The sequence below is a fragment of the Camelus dromedarius genome, chromosome 15, assembly GCF_036321535.1.
Source record: "Camelus dromedarius isolate mCamDro1 chromosome 15, mCamDro1.pat, whole genome shotgun sequence".
NCBI lineage: Eukaryota > Metazoa > Chordata > Mammalia > Artiodactyla > Camelidae > Camelus > Camelus dromedarius.
Genome location: NC_087450.1, coordinates 47,090,270 through 47,110,748, shown reverse-complemented (window position 1 = coordinate 47,110,748; position 20,479 = coordinate 47,090,270). Strand labels below are relative to the sequence as shown.

The window sequence follows — 20,479 nt, the reverse complement described above, 5'->3', positions numbered from 1 at the left end:
ATCATTAGTATTTTTTCCTTGACAGAGTAAATTAAATACCATACACAGGGAAACAGCTCATTTTCATTCATTTACCAAGTATTTACTGAGTATCTACTATGTGACAGAGTTATTCTAACTCCTGGGGACACAGACAAAATGTCCTAACCTTGGAGCTCACATTCTTGTTGTGGAGGTCAGGGGAGGTGTCCCCGTGAAGATGTCATTTTGATAAAGACCTGAAGGGGCAAATCATGCAGCTCTTGGGGCTGGGATCCAGGAAGTGGGACCTTGGAGCATCTGAGCAATAGCCCGGGGCCGGGACGCTGATGGCCTGACTGGATGCTCTGGCTTTTCCTCTGAGTGAGACCAGTGGAGGGTGTTTGGCTGCTGTGTGGAGACAGAGGGCAGCAGGGCTGGGGCAGGAGCAGGAATACTGGTCGGGAGATGACAGTGGCTTGGACGGGGACAGGGGCTACGAGGGGATGAGAAGAGGTGGGTTAGAGCCTATCTTGCAGGAAGGGGCTCACAGATTGTAGAGAGGGGTCAAGGATGTCTTCAAAGTTTTTGGTCTGAGCAGTTAAAAGAATGGAGCTGGCACTGAGTCAGGTAGAGTTGGGGAAGAGCAGGTTTCAGAGCAGAGAGAGGATAGTGGGCTCGGCTCTGGACCATCACCTTTGGCCACCTGTGGTGCGCACACATGGAGACTTATGTGCCTGCAAGGTCAGTGCAGGGATGCGGGTTGGGCTGAGATCTCAACTGGAGAGTTGTTGGAGATGGCATTTAAAACAACTGGATGAGGTTGATATCAAGGTTAGCATAGATGGGAGATGTCTTTTTCACACTTTGGAGAGGATTCATTGTGATAATTCTCCTCATACCCTCCTCCTCATCACTCTGTTAACTAACTAACCCAAGTAGTAACTAAACCTGAGAGAGGTTTCTGCAGATACAGTTGGATCTGCTCCTGTGATGCCCAGAGAAGCCACTCTTATCACTTCCCTTCCTCCTCCCCATTATCGCTCATACACCGCTCCCTCGTTATCTCCTCTGCATTGTCTGTGCTTTATTGCTTCCGACTCCCTGACTGTGGAGCAAGTCTGGTGATCCGCTCACATCGCCTCCTCTGAGCACATCTCGAGCTGGAGACTTCCTAAACAACTGCTGAGCCGATCACGTGGCCTTACGGTAACCATGCTAAGTTGTTCACTTAACGCACACTGAGGGCTGACAGCTGCTGCAGCGCCTTGCAGGGAAGACAACGGGTATAAGCTACAGCAGCTTCCCTTCTAAGTTCCCCGAGACACGTGCACCACAGCGCTGGCACGGAGTGGGTGCCTGAGATGGACTTGATGAACGTCACATGACAAAGGGTTCATTTCTCTCATAAGCAAAGAGCTTCTACAAATCAGAGATGGAAAAAGCCCTCCGAGGTTAGATATGAATATGCAGTTCACAGAAGAAAGTCACCAGGCTGACAACCATGTTTAAAGTGTCCAGTCTTACTGATAACTAAAGAAATGTCATTAAAATAATGAGATACCACGGGTTCATCTTTCAAATGAACTAAAAGTGAGTTAAAGAGCCAGCAAGAGCAGGGGGAGGGTGGCCGGAGGTGAGTGGTGGGGACACGGGCTTAACTTTCCAGGTGCAGAACTCTCCACCCAGCTTTTCCACCTCAAGAAATGTGTTTTTCAAGAAGGGCACTAAGAAAGTTATAAGTCAACTTACAAGACACTGAAAACCTGGATTGCCTCAAAATGTCAGCAAAAGTAGTTTTAAGGAGAACACTGCCCATGTTTCCATGAGAAACAGACCAGCTCGTTTGTCTGGTGGAGGATTTAAGACAAAGTCTAACTCCATCCAGTTCCCTCAACAGCTGCCGTCTGTGCTCCCTCCTGTGGGCCCCAGGCCACACGGCCCAACAGCCCACGGCCCAGGCCCCATTCCAACTCACCCCAAGCTCCCAGCACCAGTGGGATTTAAATTATTTGGGGGTGAGCCCGGTTGTATCTACCTTTATGTCCCTCCTGGTGCCAGGTTTGTGTGACCTCCTGCACATGGGAGGGACCCACAGGCACCTGGGTGGCAATGCGGCTGGAGGGTCAGGGACTCAGGCTTTGGTTTCAGACCCCGGCTCTGCCACCCATTGGCTCTGCAACTTGTGCAGCCCTCTGGGCCTCAGTTTCCTCCTCTGCAAAGCAGGTGTAATGACAGCCCTTCTCACAGGTTGTCTTAAGGATTAAGTAAAATAATAGATGCACAGAAACAGCCAATAAATTGGTTACGCTTAGATCTGCTGAATGAATGAACCTTCTGTCAATTTGCTGGACTGATTTGCTGCTCATTGTATACATTTGCAGGAGAAGAAAAGGTGCCCAGTTTTCTTTTAAAACTTTATCAGGAGTCGCCTCTTTAGCCACAGCTTCTGATGCTACACCAGAGTGGGCTTTGCTGTAGTCAGAACGAGGCAAAGCCTCAGCCGTGGGCCAGTCCCAAATGACATGCCATCCCAGAGAGCATCAAACCCCACAGCTGTTCAGTTCTCATGACTGCAGGGTTAGGTGAAAGATTACAAGGAAAGAAGTATTTTCCAGATTCAGCAGAGGATAATAGAGGGGTCAATTTCTGTAGCAGCCACTGATGGCTTCTAAGCAGATGGACTGTCAGGAGGTGTGTGGTCAGTGGGGAAGCTGCTAAGGGCATGAGGGAGGCCCTGCACCCAGTGCCAAGCAGAGGGCAGGACTACAGGGGGCTTCCCTTCCTGTCCTCTTCCTTCTTATTTCCTGATCCTGCTGCTTCCAGCCATTCTCCCCAGCATCCACGTCACTTCTGTGGCTTCAACTGCCTCCCATCCCTGGGCAGGTGGCCCTCATCCCAACCCAGCCGCCCTCCTGAGTGCCACTTACACATTTCCAGTGGTCTCCCCTCCAGACAGTGCCTTGGGATACAGCATAATCACCTTGATTCCAGTGTTCTCCTAGAAACCAACTGTTGCTCTGAAAGGAGGCTCCCACTAGCCTCCTGCTCAACGGGACTCAGAATTGCTTTTTTGCCAACCTGCACCTCCTCTCGCCTACTCTGCCACCTCTAAGTCCCACCAACTCTTCAACGATCTCACCTTTAACCCCTTCCCTTCCCTCCCCCCAGCCCAGGGGTGGATGGGGACTCACTGAGCCATTGAGGCCATTTTGGGCGGCCGTCTTCTTCACCTCTGGCTTGGACGCAATGATAAGGTAGGTTTCAATGCCTTTCTCGTCCAGGTAATCGCAGCGGCTGCCCCCATCGCCTGGCTCCACATCGAACTCTCCTTTCAGGCAGTCCAAGGTGCTCTGGGAGATGTGCACGCGCCTGGATTATGGCGAGAGAGGCCCTGAGCACAGGCAGGAGGGCAGCCCCGCCCCACCCTGCAGACAGTCAGGGGACAGTGGCTGGACCAGGCAGCTGCTTGGGCCTGTATCTCCAGGGCACGTGGAACGTGCTGTTCCTAAGAGCAGTGGCAGGGAAGTCTTGACCCTCACTGGCTGTGTGGGCAGCATGGTACCTGCCTTTCTCTGAGCCTCAGTGTTTAATCAGTAAGACAGTTTGTCCTCACAGGCTTCCGAGGGTATCAAATGAGATAAGAAATTAGAAGTCTGCTCTGAACACTAAGATCCATGAAGTCTGATTATCACCCACTTCATGTGATTATCAGTTGCAACACCTGTGTCAGGGGGTAAGAAACTCTTTCTGGGGAGTCACCACTAGGGAGGGAATTTTGGCTGTATTCGAGGGAAGCTCCCTGGCCCAGGAGGGGAAGGTTTCACTGCATCCTTGGTCCACCCTGAGGTGGCAGCAATTTGAAGCAGCAAATGTAACTGCAAAAGAGGAAAGCAGTCAGCCCCGCCTGATTTGCACAGTCTGTCAAAGAGCTCAGGTGAGATGCGCAGGTGCATCAGAACCATGGATAGCTACCTCAGAGCCTGTTGCTGATAACGACGCCCTCCAGGGACATGTGCACCCTGGAGGAGCTATAGCCATGTGTGACCACAGAGCCCGGCGGCCCCACGATGGGTAAAGGGGGCAAGATGACCGACTCCTGCAGAGCTCCAGGCAGGAGAGGCCCAGGAGGCCGACACCCAAGAAGGAAGGCTGCTCCTGGATGGAACAGTCCCCTCCCTCGGCCCCCACACCTGCCCCGGGGATGGAACACGCACTCACCCTGGGATGCCGCCGGCTTCCATCTTGTTGGCCACGGTGACGTCGGTGGACCACACGTCGTACTGCCAGCGCTTCTGGCCCAGGACGCCCCCCAGCACGGTGCCTGTGTGCACCCCCACACGCATGTCCACCCCGGTCTTCGTCTTCTCCCGCACATACCTTCCAGGTCCACACAGAAGGGAGGAGGGGTCAGGCTGCCCATGGCACGGTGGACAGCCCCCCTCTCCCCCAGCAGGAGGAATTCTGCACAGGCCTCCTCCTCTCCAGGCCAAGGGCCTACTGGCTGCCCTACCGCTTTCTGCCTGCGTCTGAGCTGAGCCACCTGCAGCCGAGGTTACAGCAGGCTACAGCCTGAGCCCAGAGTCAGCCATCACAGGCCAGTGTGATCTGGGGTCGGGGTGGGGGGCATGAACAGCAGTGGGACCCTCTGCCCCTGAGCAACCTCCAACTGCTCTCTTCTAATCATCCATGTACTCATCCGAGCAGCTGACGCTTCTCTGAGCACCTACTATGTGCCAGGCCCTGTGTGACGCACTATGTGCACAGTGGGAACAGTTCCTCGCTTGGGAAATCCAGAAGGAGACAAACAGGAATTTCAGAACCGTGCCTGATGGTGACAGGAGTGGAGGTAAAAGGCTCTGCCCTGAACTAAGGCCCCTGGGGAAAGGCAGCACCTGCTTCTTTCCAGCCAATCCTGGAGGGGGCTTTAACCTAGAAGATGGTAAAAATGCAAAACCACCCGCTCCGAGACGGCAGCGAAGCAACACACCCAATTCCTGGACTCCATCCTGTGGGAGAAGCCTCAGCAAGGAGCTGCAGGGTCTGATGCCACCCAGGGCCTACCAGAGGCCGTGAGTTGATGGGAGGGAGCACCAGGCTCAGGGGCAGTGACAGCATTGGAGAGGAGCCAGGTGACTCCACCATCCTACCAGCAGTGCAGGCAGGAGCCCTGGCCAGGAGCTCAGAGGCCAGGGTTCCAGTCCCATCTGTGCTGCCCCATATATCTTGTGACCTCAGCAGTCACTTCACTGCTGTACTTGGACTTTCTGATCCAAGAGATGGACATGGACATCCTTAACCCTATCTGTCCTGGGGGGTGGGGGTGGGTCATGATGAGAAAACACTGAGAGAGGAGATGGGGAACACTTGGGGAGACAATTAAGCAAATGTAAGGTGGCAGAATTTTATGATGTCTGCAACTTCCAGCAGAAAAAAAGTGGACTAAGGATAGAAAAGCACCCCTCAGAGAAGCCTTGCAGTTTCCCTCAGCTGTGAGGAAGGCAAGCTCTGCCCAGCTTCCCTGAGCCTGGGACCGAGGGACCTACCGACCTTGCAACACCCACATTACACCCTGAGAGCACTCCTCAGGGGCCTGGGGTGTGCCGGGCCCACCAACACAGACCAACGTGGAAGGCCTGACTCCCACACAGGTCCAGGGCTGGGACGTATGCTCTGGGAGGCCCCCCTTCACCAGAGGCACCCCACTTACGAGATGGCCTCCACCATGGCAAGCCCCATGAGGATGGAGCAGACGGCGTGATCCTCCCGGTAGTCAGGCAGGCCGCAGATGCAGTAGTAACAGTCACCCAGGATCTTAATCCGGAGCTGGTGGTATTTCTGGAAGGGCAGGGTGTGGACCACGGTGTAAGTCCCTCCTCAGAGCCGAAGAGAAAGCAGAGGGAGGACAGGTGGGAGGATGTGGTGGGAGCCAGGGGCGGGGGGAAGGCCCAGGCCACAAGGGTGGCGCCCCCACCTGGCAAGCCAGGTGGATCGGGGTACTTACGGCCGCCAGCTTGTCAAAGCGGGCAAAGAGCTCGTTGAGCAGCTTCACGAGCTCCTGGGCACTGCAGGCCGAAGACAGCTGGGTGAAGCCCACGATGTCAGCAAAGAGGATGCTGTGAGAGGATAGAGGCCACAGGCTGAGGCCGAGGGTGGCAAGCTGGGCTCCACGCCAGGCCCACTGCCAGCTCCTGCTCCAGCGCCCAGGCAACCAGGCCCTCGCTCGAGCCCCAGGGCAGTGGGACCCTGGCACTGCCAGGGCGCGTTCAGGGCTCTGACTTTTGGTCATCCTGTGGGTGGTGTCTACACAATGACGGGGCTGGACCACGTGGCCTGTCAGCCCCAACGTTCCTCAGCAAGGCGGCTCCCACAGGGGCTGAGGCTCACACCATGGTGTGGCCATGCTTCTAGTCCCTGGGAAGGCTCTTGAGCCCCACAGGGCTCAGCCAACCCTCCAAAAACCCCCGTCCTGTGCTCAGAGCCCACGCCCACGGCCAGTGCACCTGACATTCTCGTGGCGGTACATGTACATGGTGTTGAACTGTTGCTGGTCCTTTTGGCTCTCGTCCTTCTTCATGTCCTTCAGCATCTCATCAGCCACGTGCTTGGGCAGGATGGAAAGCATAAGGTTCTCCTGTGGGGGAGGAAGGGGTTAGTAGGGAGGGCAGAGGCAGGCACAGACACTCGGGGAAGAAATGCCCTGACCCTGGTGACAGATGTCAACTGGGAACCAGGTGACCTTCCACGGAGGCCCTGCAGCACAGACCCACCCCGGGAAGCAGAGGTGCTAGAGTGGGAGATCACAGGAGGGAGAAATCCAGGCAGAGGCGCCTTGTCAGGAAGCACTGGCCCCGTGCCCTGCGGAGGAAAGGCAGGTGATGGCGGTGCCCGGGGAAGGGTGGTGGAGAGATGTCTGAGGGGAACCTCGAGGGCAGGTCTGTAGGATGGAAACTGTAAGCGAGCAAGAGAACTGTGGCTAATGGCACAGAGGTGACTAAACTGAGGCCCATGGGACAAGGCAACAGGAAATGAGCTCAGCCTGGGAAAAGTGGGAGGGGGGCAGGAGGAGGCAGAGAGAGCTGGGGGGACAAGACATGTGGCTGGAGGGCGCGGCCTTTGACCCCGAGGTGCAGAGGTGTAGCAGTTCCGGGTGACCAGGCCAGTGCCGCAGGGTCAGCCGCTGAAAGGGGAGAAGTGGGGCGGGGAGGGGAGGTTCACAGTCCAGGAGTGCTGTGTCCAGTCACCTGAGGCACAGGAGTTATCTGGGTCCAGGACGGGTGGCCAGAAAGCCAAGGGCTACTGCCTATGTCCTCAGCACCTGGGGCTTGACTAGGGGTCATGGGACCACAGTGAAACTGAGGCTGCAGGTTCCAGGCCTCAGCAGTGACACGGAGAACACCCACCGTGGGCCTGGACTGGGGGTGGGGGGTGGGGCTGGAGGAGGTGGAGGAGGGTGGAGGGGGGTGGGCCCTGCCCATTCCCGCTCTCTGCTATTGTCCCTCGGCCCTGAGACCAGAGAACCCAGCTCTCCCTGCCTTTTAGACACACCCGCTCTGGGGCAGGAGCCCTGAGGTATGAGGTTGACTCCTCTCCTCTGGATGGGGGGCAGCCACCAGGCCCCCCAAGAGTCTGGTGTTGTATCCAGGCCTCTGCCCCCTGTAGGCCAGAGGGCTGGGGCCTCACCTCCCCTGGGGAACAGCTCAGCTGTAGGGCAGCCCCTCCCTTCTCTGCCCAGGAAGGTCTGCTGGCCAGGAGCCCCTGGCTTGCTTGCCATTTGCATAGGGAGGTCCTTGTGTCCTCTGTTTTCATGGAGAAAGTCAATTCCTGCAGTGAACACCACTCTAAGAGTTAAGTCCCCCTCTGCCCAGTGTGCCCAGCACTGGCTCTTGCCTGAAGCACATACCGCGGTTACTCCCATTACCCTCCCATTTGCGCAGCAACGTCTCTCCCACTGTGAAGAACCTCTCAAATGGCAGCAGTACAGCTTAGGAATGAGAAGGCAAAATAACCCCAGTGCACCCTGCCTGGCTCCACCTGAGCCCAGGAAGTAGCAACTGGGTCTCCTGGGGCCCAGGAGCCAGGGCAGAGCAGGTGCTGAAGACCCCGGGGCCCGGTGCTTGGTACCCCCAGCCCAGCCACGTGCAGGGAGGGGAGGCCCTATGCCATGGGTCTGAGGACTTCTCCCCAGACCTAAGCCAGCCACTATGGAGAGAGCTCTCAGCCTGGGAAGAAGATGAGTCTCTGGGAGGATTTTCAAGAAAAGTCAGAGACACGCAGCCCTGCCAGCTCTGGAGCTGCTGGGGTCCTGAGGGGGAGAAGGTGTGAGGTGGGGTGGGGTGGGAGCAGTGAGGGCCAGGACAGGAACCCCGGGGGTCCTGGCCCATCCCAGGTGCGGCCCTGCCCGTGCCAGGCTGGCAGGGACAGGGGGTCCAACTACCTGGCTCAGACCCCAGCCCTGCCACTTACTCCCTGTGTGGGAGTAAGGCCATTACGACACCTTCCCCTGCCTTGGTGTCCTCGCCCGTAAAACAGGAGGGCTGAGTGACTCGTTTCCATAATACACTTGGAACAGTGTCTGTACACAGCAAGTGCTCAATAGACTTCAGCTGTTCTTGCATCACTTGAAGTGTTGCTGAGGGCACTGAGCCAGAAGTGTCTCAGAAAGACAAGGTCTAAACTTCCCCCAGGCTTTAAAACTGGCCACAGGTTCGCAGATGAAGAGTTCCAGTGGGAGGTCAGGGTCGCAGAAAAGCTTCTGGGCCCTCAGCCAGGTCCTATGAGTTCTGTCCGGCTCCAGTGGGGTGATGAGGGGACACAGAGAGGGATCCTGCCTTCCACGTGAATCTCAGCCTCTGTCCGCCCACAACATGTGCATGTGGGGTGCACACAAATGTAAGGAAGAGGCCCATGTGTGAAGAGCAGGCTGGGGTCCCCAGCAAGTGAGCAGAGAGGGGCCGCGCCTGGCAGCCACAGCCCTTGGTCAGGCCTTCCCCACCCCCTTGGGCCCTCCCTCAGAACCCTGTCCTCCCAGAAAAGCCTCTCTGGCTCCCCGGGAACCTTGGGAAGGTCAGACTACAGTCCAGTCCTGTGAGGTGCCCTGTGCCCCAATTTCGTTAGAAACAAGCCAGGCCTCCCCAGGGATGGCCCACACTGCCTGCTGCTAGCAAGGCCTGGGCTCCAAGATGGGCAGCCAGGGCAGGAGAGAGACGGCGGCAGCAGCAAAAAGCAGTGCAGCCCTGACACCCAAAAGCAGGCTCCCCAGACGCCCACAGAGCAAGAAGACCGCCCACTTATCTCTGGGGGTACGACGTGGGGAATTTTCACTTTTTGCATCATATGCTTCTGTAACTTTTCCAAGAGAATAGATGAGTTCTGAAAGCAGATAATCATTAAATGTCAATGTTTAAAATTACAAGAAAGCAGCTGTGGTTGTCAGTTAAGGCTGCCCGTTTACCCATGTGGTTTACAGAAACCTTACATCAACCTCAAAAGGTTAAGCGTCACTCTCTCGGGAACGGTCACCTCACCCGCCTGCCACCTCTCCAGAGAGCCCCCTCGCCGTGCCCAGGCGTGCTCGTCCCCCTCCTCACTTGCACCCGGTTTACCAGTGTCACTAACGGCACTGGCTTTGTTTGCCCTTATATTTCAGAGCTTCTAAAGTCATTTCCGAATCCCGGCCCCTTTTAAGAGTGTGTGATGTTAGCGATGGGTCTTCTAGAAAAATCCTCATATACACAAAGAGGATCCTTGACATCCATTCTCAGAGTCCAAGTTAAAGACCCCAACACCTCATATGTGTCCTTGGAGTAGGAGAGAGGCTGGGATCCAAGTACACTTGCCTGGTGGGTCCCAAGGAGGGGACAGGGGTGGATGGGACAGCGGCCACCCAGAGCGGCCTCAGGCCCAGAGCTGCTGGATGTGGCGAGGTCTCCTAAAATAGCAGTTCCTATATGTTTTGGGAGCCATAAAAAATTCCAAGCCTCTGACCTATTAATGGCTCTTCTGGGAATTTATCCAACAGAAATAATCCAAATGAAGTGAAAAGATTTATGTGCAAGAAGAACTTCATTGCAACACCACTTACACTTTTGGAAAAACTCTTTAGCAGCCCAAATGCCCAGCAAGTGGCTAATTAGATTGTAATACATCCTCTGGATGGAAGATGATGCAACCTTAAAAATGACCTCGATGAAAACTGTTACAAGAAAATGATGAGAGAGAAGAGCAAGCCACAAAACTGCTCTGTGAATGTGATGCTGGACGTAAGTGCACCTAAATAAAGGCAGAAGGACACATTCACAGGAGAGAAGGGTAATCTCATGTGGGAGACGGAACTGAGAGAAGACTTTACATGTTTTTCAAAATTACAATAGGATTGCTATGCCCCTGCTGCTTCGTGTTTAAGTTATGTTTTAAACTGGAAATAAACACAAAACGTCCTGTTACCTCCAGCCGTGACTCTGACTCCCAGCTCGTCTGTAACTACCACGGTTTTCTTAGAAACAGATGATCCCTGCAAGGCAGCTGGGCCAGCTCCGGACTCCCACGTCTGCTTGGACATAACCCGAGAAAGGAGACCGAGGGCCAGGTACACAGCAAGGAGGTCACAGCCCCGCAGCAGATCGGGGAGGCGGAAGTGACAGACCAGCACCCTGGGCTGGCCTCCTTCTGCAGTTCTCAGAAGCACCAGAACTCACCGGGCAAATGGACACTCGTGACCAGTATCAAAATCATCCCTCTTCTTCACTACACCTTTCTCATCTACCCTACATGTTCACCCATGTGTAATACCGCCTCCATTTCGCAGGTGACCGAATCGAGGCATGGAGGGTGAAGTGGTTTGTCCCACATCCTCAGATGTAACTTGGAATCACTCAGCACTGCTACCCAATGGATCAGACACCTGCAGCGAGCCCCAGCTCTGGGAGGTCCCCTGGTTCAGCTGAGCCCATCCCATGAGACCTAAGGCCTCATGACCCTGATTCCAGCCTGCAGAGCTGTGGCCTCGGCACCACTTGGGGCTCACCCAGCCAGGCCCAAGGATCCTCAGGCAACTGGTAACCACATGGAAGTCTGGAAGCACCATTTGAGGAGAAGGAGTTAAAGGAAAGGAAACCAAGGGAAAGGCACAGCCGTGGTGGTGCAGCGGGGAGTGGCTGACTGGTGCACCCAGAGCAAGATCACTACTGGAGACTCCTGCCTCCAATGCCATGCCCAAGCAGGAGGCAAAACCCCCAACTGGGACTTGGGGATTAGAAAGAAACAGAACACTTGAAACCCAAGGACAGGGCAGCAGTGAGATTCATGTCAAGGTGGAAATGGCAACACACCTCCAGAAGCTTGGACTCATATGGTCAAAGATGCAGAGGTCCAGCGCTCACCCAGTTCCCTCTAAGAAAGCCAAAACCCACTGATGATCACAGTCCCAAAGGACTGGGCGTGGAGAAGATGTGGTCAAAGCCTGTCATGATAAATGAAGGAGGAAGGGGGAGGGCATTCAATAATATGGATAATCTTTCATTTACTTTTTCTTCTCCTTCAACCATTTTTTATTCTTTAAAGTAGTTGTTCTGTAATGTCATTTTCAAAACTGAATTGAAATCAGCACGCCCCATCTCTTTAAAACGGCTGGTATTTTGAATTCCAATGCTCAGCACTCATTACATGAATTCCTGTAATCATCTCCAGACCCCTTCCTATCATGTTCCTTTTACAAAAATGGTATCTGTGCAGGGGCCGCTTTTCTCAAGACTGTGCCTTTTTAGGCTTGAGGTGCCCTGTGCTTGCTTCACACGTGGATGGTGACTTTTAGTGACACAGCGGAAGTTTGCCAGAAAACTGGACTGTTGAAAATGACACTTCATTAGCTTGAAGCTACTTTTAAAACCTAATGGTCTGGACTGAAAGGGGGAATGGAAGTTGGGCGTTGAAGAGACAGATGTGGAGATCATAATGACCATCTCCAAAGCAGGCTTCGTGAAGAGAAAGCATTTTAAGGTCCTGAGAGAGGAGGTGGTGGAGCTGCTGAGTCCTCCCCCCTCAGGGAAACAGATCGCCCAGGCCTTGGTCAGAGACTGATCACGCGGTAAGGGAACTGGAGCCCGGGCACCCGAGGGTGGGCTGAGGCGCTGCGTTCTGGCCCAGGGAAGAGAGGGCTCTGTGGTGTCACAGGGACTCTTCCAGACTGAAGAGAGCTGTTATGTGGGGAAGGGATGTGTGGCCCTGGAGGCCCCCGGAGGGAAAACGGCGGGGACCAGACTGTTGCTTCCAGCAGAGGAAGGATTTTCTATAAGTCAGAACAGTTCAAATAAAGAATGTGCTGCCCTGAGAGGCGGTGACCTCCCATCCCCAGAGAGGAGGCTGCAGGAAGGGAACCACGGATGGAGGGCTGGCCCAGAGGCGGGGTTTGGAGACACGGGTGCCGAGATGAGGCTCCACACAGTGGAGGAAAGCGGGTCAACTGCCTCATGCAGCCTCTGCCAGGCCCTGCAAGGCTCTGACGGGTATCCTAGAAACACATGGCAATGGAAGTCAAGGCCCTGACTCTCTGGGAAAAGAACCAAATAAGGTCCAGAAAGAGAGAAAGTCTCCAGTAGGTCTTGTGGGTAGAACAGAAAACTGCCTTGATCCTGGGGAGAAGGACCCAGGCCTGCCCTGGGATGGGGTGAGCAGACTCGGGTGGGGTTGGGGGGTCCTGGCCCCTGGGAGAAGAGACCACCGTGGCCCCGGCCCAGGAGGCCCAGCCTCCTGGGCTGGGGTGTCCTCACCTCGGCCAGGCTCTGGGAAGGAACGGATCAAGCCCCCTTCTCCTTGGCGGTGACTCAGGACTGAGACAGAGAAGGAGGCCAGCACTGCTCCCAGGGGCTCCGAGTCATTGCAGCTGATACTCTGAGGAGGCATTCAGGAGTTAATTACAGCAGGGTGGCCAGCGGGGATTTGGATAAATGAGCTTGGCTGGTGAGAAGCTAAGTTTCTGCAACACCCTTGTGAAAGGGGCAGAGGGAGACAGATTTAAATGGAGAAAGAGATTGGCAGTGCCCAGGTGGCCGGTGCGTCCGTGCGTGTGCAGTGTCTGTGTGAAGTAAATGGGTGAAATCCGTTTAAAGTATGTGTGTGTCCTTGTGTATCCCGTGTGTACCCTACATATGTGCTATGTATACACACACACACACACATACATGTCGCTACCCACAGCTGACTGTAGACATGTCTGTTTATCCAGATTCTTGAGTTTTCAGGCCAGTTAGAAGCCAAAAGATCACTGGACCCCACCAGGTGCCCACCCTAGCCTGACCCCCTCAGCAGAGGAGGCAGCAGGAAGACGGAAATGCAAAGGAGGACCTGGCCTGTTAGCCAGGGAGGTCAGGGCCCAAAAAGCTCACCTTTCCCTGATGAGAGGACAGAGGACCACAACACGTGAAATCTGGATGCTCCAGCGCAGCTGTCTGTGTATGAGCAGATGACTGCCAGTGAGACTAGGGGGCCATGTGCAGCCCCCTCCAAAAGACATGGGCACGACCTCGGTCACTCAAAGTCACTCAAAGAACTGTCAAGGTAAGGAGTCTTCCAAGAGCTCTGACAGGCAGGGCCGTCAAGTCACGTGCTGACTGGCTGCTCCCACAGGGCAGGACCACTTTGCTGTCTTCAGCCAAAGGCTGGGAGAGTTCAGAGGAGGGAGAGGTTGCATAACTCAAAAACCAGCCTATCTTTAAACTAGACCTTCCCATGCCAAACAGGCTCCAAGCCAGCATCCCCAGAGTTGCCCAGGTAGATGGGCTCCAAGATGGAAGCAGGGTCACATTCAATCTCAGGGTTCTCAGCCCAGCACTCATACCCAGCTAGAGTCAGGGAGGGGACGCTGAGCACACAGGACTGCAGGTCACCTGCCTGGGCTCCTATACAGTCCCCGGAGATAGGGGCTACCACGGGCCAAGGTGACCACTATCTCCGGGGACAGCCCTTTGGGCCTAAAGATAGCCACCCTTGTATAGTATCTGGAGCCCTCACCAAGAGAGCATGGCACAAAGCAGGTGCTCCTTGGAGGTCTGGTGAGTTAGTGAGCTGTCAACTAGGAGATGCAGCCCGAGGGGCGAGCCATCGTCCCCTAGAACAGCACTAACAGCACCTTCGGCCGTCAGGGAGATGTTCTGTAATCGGGGCCAGCCACATGCAGCTACTGAGCAGGTGGAATGTGACTAGTGCAAAGGAGGAATTGGTATTTATTTTAAAATTCTAATTAATTTTAATTGAAATAGCCACATGTGTCTGGTGGCTACCATATCGGACAGTGCAGCTCTCGAATACAACAGCAGCGATCAAGTCCAGCTCTGGTGCCAACTCCGCCAGACAGAGAGCAGCTGCCTGGAGCACTGTGTTGAGAAGGATGCTGAGGTAATATCTGTGATCCGTGGAGAGGAGTGCTACAATGTCTACACACACCACCTGCTTCCTTCCTGGACCCAGAAGCAGCAGCTCACCTCCAGGCTGAAATCCTTAGAGCCATCCTTGACTTCCCCCTCTCCCATCTCCAGTTCTTCCCAGCAGTAAATCCTGTCGGTTCTGCCTTCAAAACATATGCAGGATCCTCCATCCCCCCCATACTGGTCTGGGCCACCCTCCTCTCTCACCGAAGTAATGCAGGTCTCCCTGTTTCCACAGCTGTCCCTTCTCTATCAGCAGTCAGACCAATCCATTTAAAACCCACAACCCTCCAATGTCTCCCATTTCCCTTAGGGGAAAAGCTAAGGTCCTAACGAGGCCCTTTAGGGTCTGGCCATGACCTCTCTGCCTCACCTCCTACCTCTCATCCCCCCACTTCTGCTCCACCTGCACTGGCCACCTTGACGTCCTGTGAACATAACTCAGGGCCTTTGCACTTACTGCTCATCTCTCTAAACACAGCATGGCTCACACCTTCACTGCCTTCAGGTCTCTGCTCAAATCTCATCTCATCTGAAAGCCTCCTCTGGCCACGTGATACAAACAGCAACCCCAGTCACCTCTGGCACACTCTATGCTCCTTCCCCTGCTTTATCTCCATTGCCCGTCCCTCCTAAGACAGCATATACTCATTTGTTTAATGTCTGTCTCCCCCAGTAGAATCTGTTCTGCTCACAATTGTATCCCCAGTGCCTAGAAGTATGCCTGAAACATCTGTAGGATAAATGCCCTGTTTCAGACATTCTGAAAACCTCATATTCTGTTCCCATTTCACAAAGAGGCTGGGGCTCAAAGGGCATAAGTAACTGACTCAAGGTCATGTGACAAGTAAGTGGCCTGGCTCGGACGTGAATGCAGGTCTTACTCTGAACCCTGTGTTGTCAGACCCTCCCATTTCCAAGGCAGTCAGAAATACAAGTTTTTATATAAAATTTTATATACCAACTTTTTAAGTATTAGAAAATTTTGAAGCTCTGGGCAGGTCATACAGAAACTGATAGGCCGGGTGCAGTCCAGGGATGGCTCACCTGCTTCTCCTAGTGGGTAGAGCTCTGACTAGAGGCCCTCACTGGGAGGAGAGGGGCCAGGGCGGGCCAACTCCCCTTCTGGGTTTGTTGTAACAATTAAAACTTAGCCCAGGGCTTGGCACAAAGTCGTTGTTAAAAAAAAAAAAAAAACTATTCCTATTATTCAACAAAACTTCATTCTCACAGCCAGATGAGGGTGGGGACGCACCACAACCCTGACCACACTGGACCTGGACAATAGACTCTACAGCTGTTTGGAGAGAAAAGTGCTGCTGGAGGATGTGGCCAGGGCCCTTGACCCTCCAGAGCCAGGCGGGGACCCAGCTCGGAAGCCACACAGCCCACACCCGGGGCCACCCATCAGCAGCACTGCCAGCACCGCCAGCGCCCGGTCCACCTGACACAGCAAACACCCCCCCACCGGCAGGGCCCCCCCGTGGCTTTAGAACAACCTGTCCTCTGTGGGCTCATCACTTGCATCATCTAACGTGGATTTGTTTTGCTGAATCCTGGGATGTTAGAATGAAGAACATTCTGTGAAATCCAAGAGGTAGGAGTTGGAAATGGCAGAAGCACTAATTCCTACTTCACGCCACAGGAAATTCACCTTCTGGCTTTTCTCAAACCAAGAGGCCTTCGAGGCTAAGATAAACACTGAAAGATACCCGTGAGTGGTTCTGTGGAGAAGGTAAGATAGCAAGTCCCTCTGCAAGCTGGTGTCGGGGGTTTCCTGTGTGCCTCCTGTCAAGGAGACGATGGGTTTGTCCCACCTACATCAGGTGCTTATAACACGACGTCGTGGGAGGAGGCAGAGGCAGGGGCATGCTCCTCCTCTCCCCCCACCCCCACTGGTTCCCCCGGAGGCAGGGCCCCAGCCCAACCTCACTGTTGCCAGGACAACAGAGGGCATCTGAGGGCTGACACTGGAAACCCAACCCCCAGGCTAGGGTTCCTCTGTCTCTGTCTCCCTGTCACCCTGCCTCCCCTCCCCCCACCAACAGAGGCACAGCTCACTCCAGGCCTTCTCCTCACAGCTAGAGGTCTAGAAGGGAGCAGTGAAGCAGGCTCGGGTGGAGGGCAAGGGCAGAGACATTCAGAAAGACAAGAGACTGAAGCTGAGCTTACGGAATGGCAGCGTTCCGAGTGCCAAGCTCTGGGGCTCCCGGGAGAGAAGTCTGACTCTCATGCTAAGAGGTCTTCCCTTGGAGACCTGCTCAAGGGCAGAAGGTCATCCACCTACGGAAAGACTCCTGCACGAAGAAGAAACACTATCCCTGGTCATAGGTGCCCCTGGGCTTTGGGTTGAAGGAGGAGGAGAGGCAGATACAGTGGCTGTTCTGTCTGCACACCCCCCACCCCCAGGAGCTGAAGGGGGACCACCCAGCGCTCCCCCACACCATGTTCCCCAGGGTGCCGCAGAGGAAGCTGATCTGGCCACTAGTCCTCACCGGGGTCAAGTGACGGTGAATGGTTTTCTGACCTAGAACCCTGTGCAGGCAGCCCTGGGCTCTCCCCCAGATACCCAGCCGCAGCGTCCTTCCCCAGGAAGGTGGGGACCAAGGGCAGCTCTCCTCGCTGAGTGAGGACCAGGCTGGTTCCCTGCCTCAGGCCTGCCTCAGCCCTGTCCCTGTCATCCCTCCATCCTCCCCATCCTCCTTCCGCCACCTCCCACCTCCGGGAAGTAATTCTGCGGATGTGATTCAGAAAGTCTCCTAATTCTGGGTCTGTACCTGGTGACAGGTGTGTATGGGGTGGATTTCCTGGATGTCAGCTGTTGCCAGGTAGCAGGCAGGACGCTTAGCAACCCTCAAGGTCCCCAACCATACCCTAGAGTATGGTCACGTGGGAATAAAGAAAAACAACTCTAGCTCCTTACTCTTGGCCTGCTACTCAACCCTAGTGGGCCTGTGGAGTCAAGGAAAGGTTGCATAGAGGCCTGGAGTCCACCTGGGAGGCTGTGTGTCACGGGGGGTCAGTGCCATCAGGCTGCCTAAAGCATCAGATATGTGGTCAGTAATGAGACAAGAGCGCCTCGTATGCCAAGGTCGTGCTCACTGAACCTTAAATCCACGAGGACCTCAGAGTGGTCAGGCCCCAGCCCTCCCAGCAGAGGAGGAGACAAGCCAAGATGACTGGAATCCAAGACCTCATCTCATCTTCTCATCACCCAGGTGCTCCCTCATCTCAACACAGCCTTCAACAAGCCAGACCTGCTTGCCCTGGTGACACAGCGGAGAAGAGGCTGTGCGTGAAGGCCCGGGGCTGCTTCGCACCTTCCCTGGATGAGGCTGGGGCCCACCCATCAGGCGCTGCCCGCTGTCATCAGGAGGTGGGTCCTCTTCACAAGGGAGAGCACAACCTCCCGGGTGGCAGCAGCCAAGGGATGGAATCAGAGGATGTGGGATGGGATCCCACACCAGCCTCATCATTCAGCTGAGGAGGACGAGGCCCAGAGAGGAGACCTTTCTCCCAAGGCAGCATAGAAAACAAGATAAACACACTCTGACAAAAGAAAAAGTGAGGAACGGACCATGAGAACTAAATTCTGAAAGGGAGCCTCCTCTGCAAAGTTTTTTTCTTAATTGGGACTTTTTTAAAAAGGCACTTAAACAAATGTGAGTACACAGGTGGCCTGGTGTGGCACTGACCTCAAACGGCTCCTTAAATAGGAGCCATGTCCAAACCAGCTTCGGTTTCCTCTCCAACAAGGACTTTCTGCAGCTCTTTCCAAAGTGTGTTCACATCTATTATCTCATTTTTATTCTCCGGAGAGGCTTTCACAGAAGGAAAATGAAATGGGATTGTGCAACCTCTACCACCGGCCTGACTCAGCCCCACACACACAGCAGCTGACGTTCCCGGGATGTAAAATCAGCCCAGAGCCCACGCCACTCGCAACGTCAGCCCTGACACCCGGGGAGGGAGCAACCTCTGTCCTGACTGGGACCACGGCCAAGGGCGCCCCAGCCGGTCCCATTTTGCCTCTTGGCTCCTCCTTTAGCCAGTGTCACCACAGCTAATACACTATAGGGCTTCATGGTGTCTGGATCTGGACCCATCTGGGTGTTGTTACTTTAAGTGATTCTTAAACGACCCCATGACAACGGTATTATTTTTAATCCCAATTTTTCAGTAATCTACACTGAACACCAGAGAGGCAAAGTGCCAACATCATGCGGTGAGAAGGTGGGAAAGTCAGGTCTTGCCGTCTGTCCCCCAGAAGTCGCTGGCAGAAGCGTTGGATGCAAACCCCAAGTCCAGGCGCGCTGGCAGGGGCTTCCCCTCTGGTGCTGGTCACAGGGAGAGGAGGACACACACACCAGAGATGTGCACAGTTCTGGGTCTTCTGTCCTACGGGACAGGAGACTGCAGCTCTGGGCTGTCCTAAAGCTGGGACCTGTCTGCTTGGTTTTCAAAATCAAGTGAGGGTCTGGGATTTTCTTTTGGAGTAATGAAAAGAGTTCAGAACTAGATAGAGGTTGTGGTTGCACAACATTGTGAATGAACTAAATTGTACTAAAATATGGTTATTTTTATGTTACACGGGTTTCACCTCAACAAAAAGAAAAAAAAATCCAGCAAACCTGAAAGCCTTTTCTAGCCGAGAACCCAATTTAACACACTGTATTCAAAAAAATAAATAAATAAATAAAAAGAAACCCCCGGATTATGGGAGGCTTTTCTCAACTTCTCTGTACCTTCAAAATTGTATCCAACAACAACAATACGATGGTACACAGTTCAGGGCCCACTATTCAGGACGGTGCTAAACACACCTTTTACATTTAGTCACCACATGAAGTGGACGTAAGACCTAAGTATCTGGTTCTGACCTGCCACATAGGAGATGATGTTACTGCTGTAATCACGGTAACACTTTCAAAACACAGAATGAAAGAAGAGTTGAAGGAATATGCCTCTATCAGTATTTTTCTTTACATTTGTCTATTTTGATCAAATATGACAACAAACATACAACTAAAAAAGAAAACGCTTCCAAACCTGTGTTTACTTGAGCCAAATGAGGGAACAGCAGGCAATAGCTCACAGGATGTTAACACTGCCTTGGGGCCTGTTCCCTGCAGCTGGGGTTTTCAAATAGGCATCCTTGGGGAGAGCTGCAGGGGTTCCAAAAGCAAAATATTTTCTAGATAAACAAGGAAAACTCACGTGCCTACGTCCACTCTCCTTCCTTGCTGGGAGGCGTGTAGATTGTTTGAACTTTCGTGAAACAATTTGGTAATATTTATCAACATTAAAAATGCACGTGCCTGATTCCTCAAAGTTAAATACAGAACCACTAGATGAGCCCGTTTATACCCCAAAGACTTAGAAAGCAGAGACTCAAACAGATTCTTGTACACCAATGTGCATAGCAGCATTATTCACAATGGCTAAGACGCGGGGCCTGTCAACAAATGAATGGATAAACAAAACGTGTTACATACACACAATGGGCTATTATTCAGCCTTAAAAAGGAATAAAATTCTGATACATGCTGCAACATGGACAAACTTTAAAGACGTTATTCTAAGTGAAATCAGCCAGTCAAAAAAGGACAAATACAGGACTCCACTTTTTGAGGTACCTTGGCCAGTCAAATTCATAAAGACAGAAAGTTGAACAGTGGTTGCCAGGGGCTGGGAGGAGGGGAGGTCGAGGCGTTACTATTTAATGGGTACAGAGTTTCTGTTTGGGATGATGAAAAAGCTCTGGAAACAAACAGCGGTGATGGTTGCACAACACTGTGAATGTGCTGAATGTCACTCGACTATACACTTCAAAATGGTTAAAATGGTAAATTTTACGTTATGTATACTTATCACAGTAGTAATACATAAATACACACGTATATACATATACACATAAATATGTATAACTTCTTAAATGTACATGCCCTTTGATCCAGTAAATCCACTTCTAGGTTTTTAGTCTTGAGATATATTTGTACACGTATGATACAGCGTCCCTATAAAGACATCTAATACAGCAATGTTTGCAGTAGCAAAAGGTTGGAAACAACCTAAATGTCTGCCTACAGGAGCCCAGTTAA

At 53.4% G+C, this 20,479-nt stretch overlaps 1 protein-coding gene across 2 annotated transcripts in view; it reads right to left on the bottom strand.

Moving 5' to 3' along the window:
• ADCY3 (adenylate cyclase 3) overlaps positions 1 to 20,479 on the bottom strand; it is a 75,870-nt gene that overhangs the window by 14,388 nt on the left and 41,003 nt on the right. For both annotated transcript variants that reach the window (XM_031466676.2, XM_010992950.3), the window contains exons 4-8: positions 6,462 to 6,592; positions 5,963 to 6,074; positions 5,669 to 5,796; positions 4,180 to 4,338; positions 3,153 to 3,330 (exon numbers count right to left, since the gene is read on the bottom strand). In XM_031466676.2, the coding sequence (XP_031322536.1) occupies positions 3,153 to 3,330; positions 4,180 to 4,338; positions 5,669 to 5,796; positions 5,963 to 6,074; positions 6,462 to 6,592 (708 nt within the window). The remainder of the gene's footprint in view (positions 1 to 3,152; positions 3,331 to 4,179; positions 4,339 to 5,668; positions 5,797 to 5,962; positions 6,075 to 6,461; positions 6,593 to 20,479) is intronic.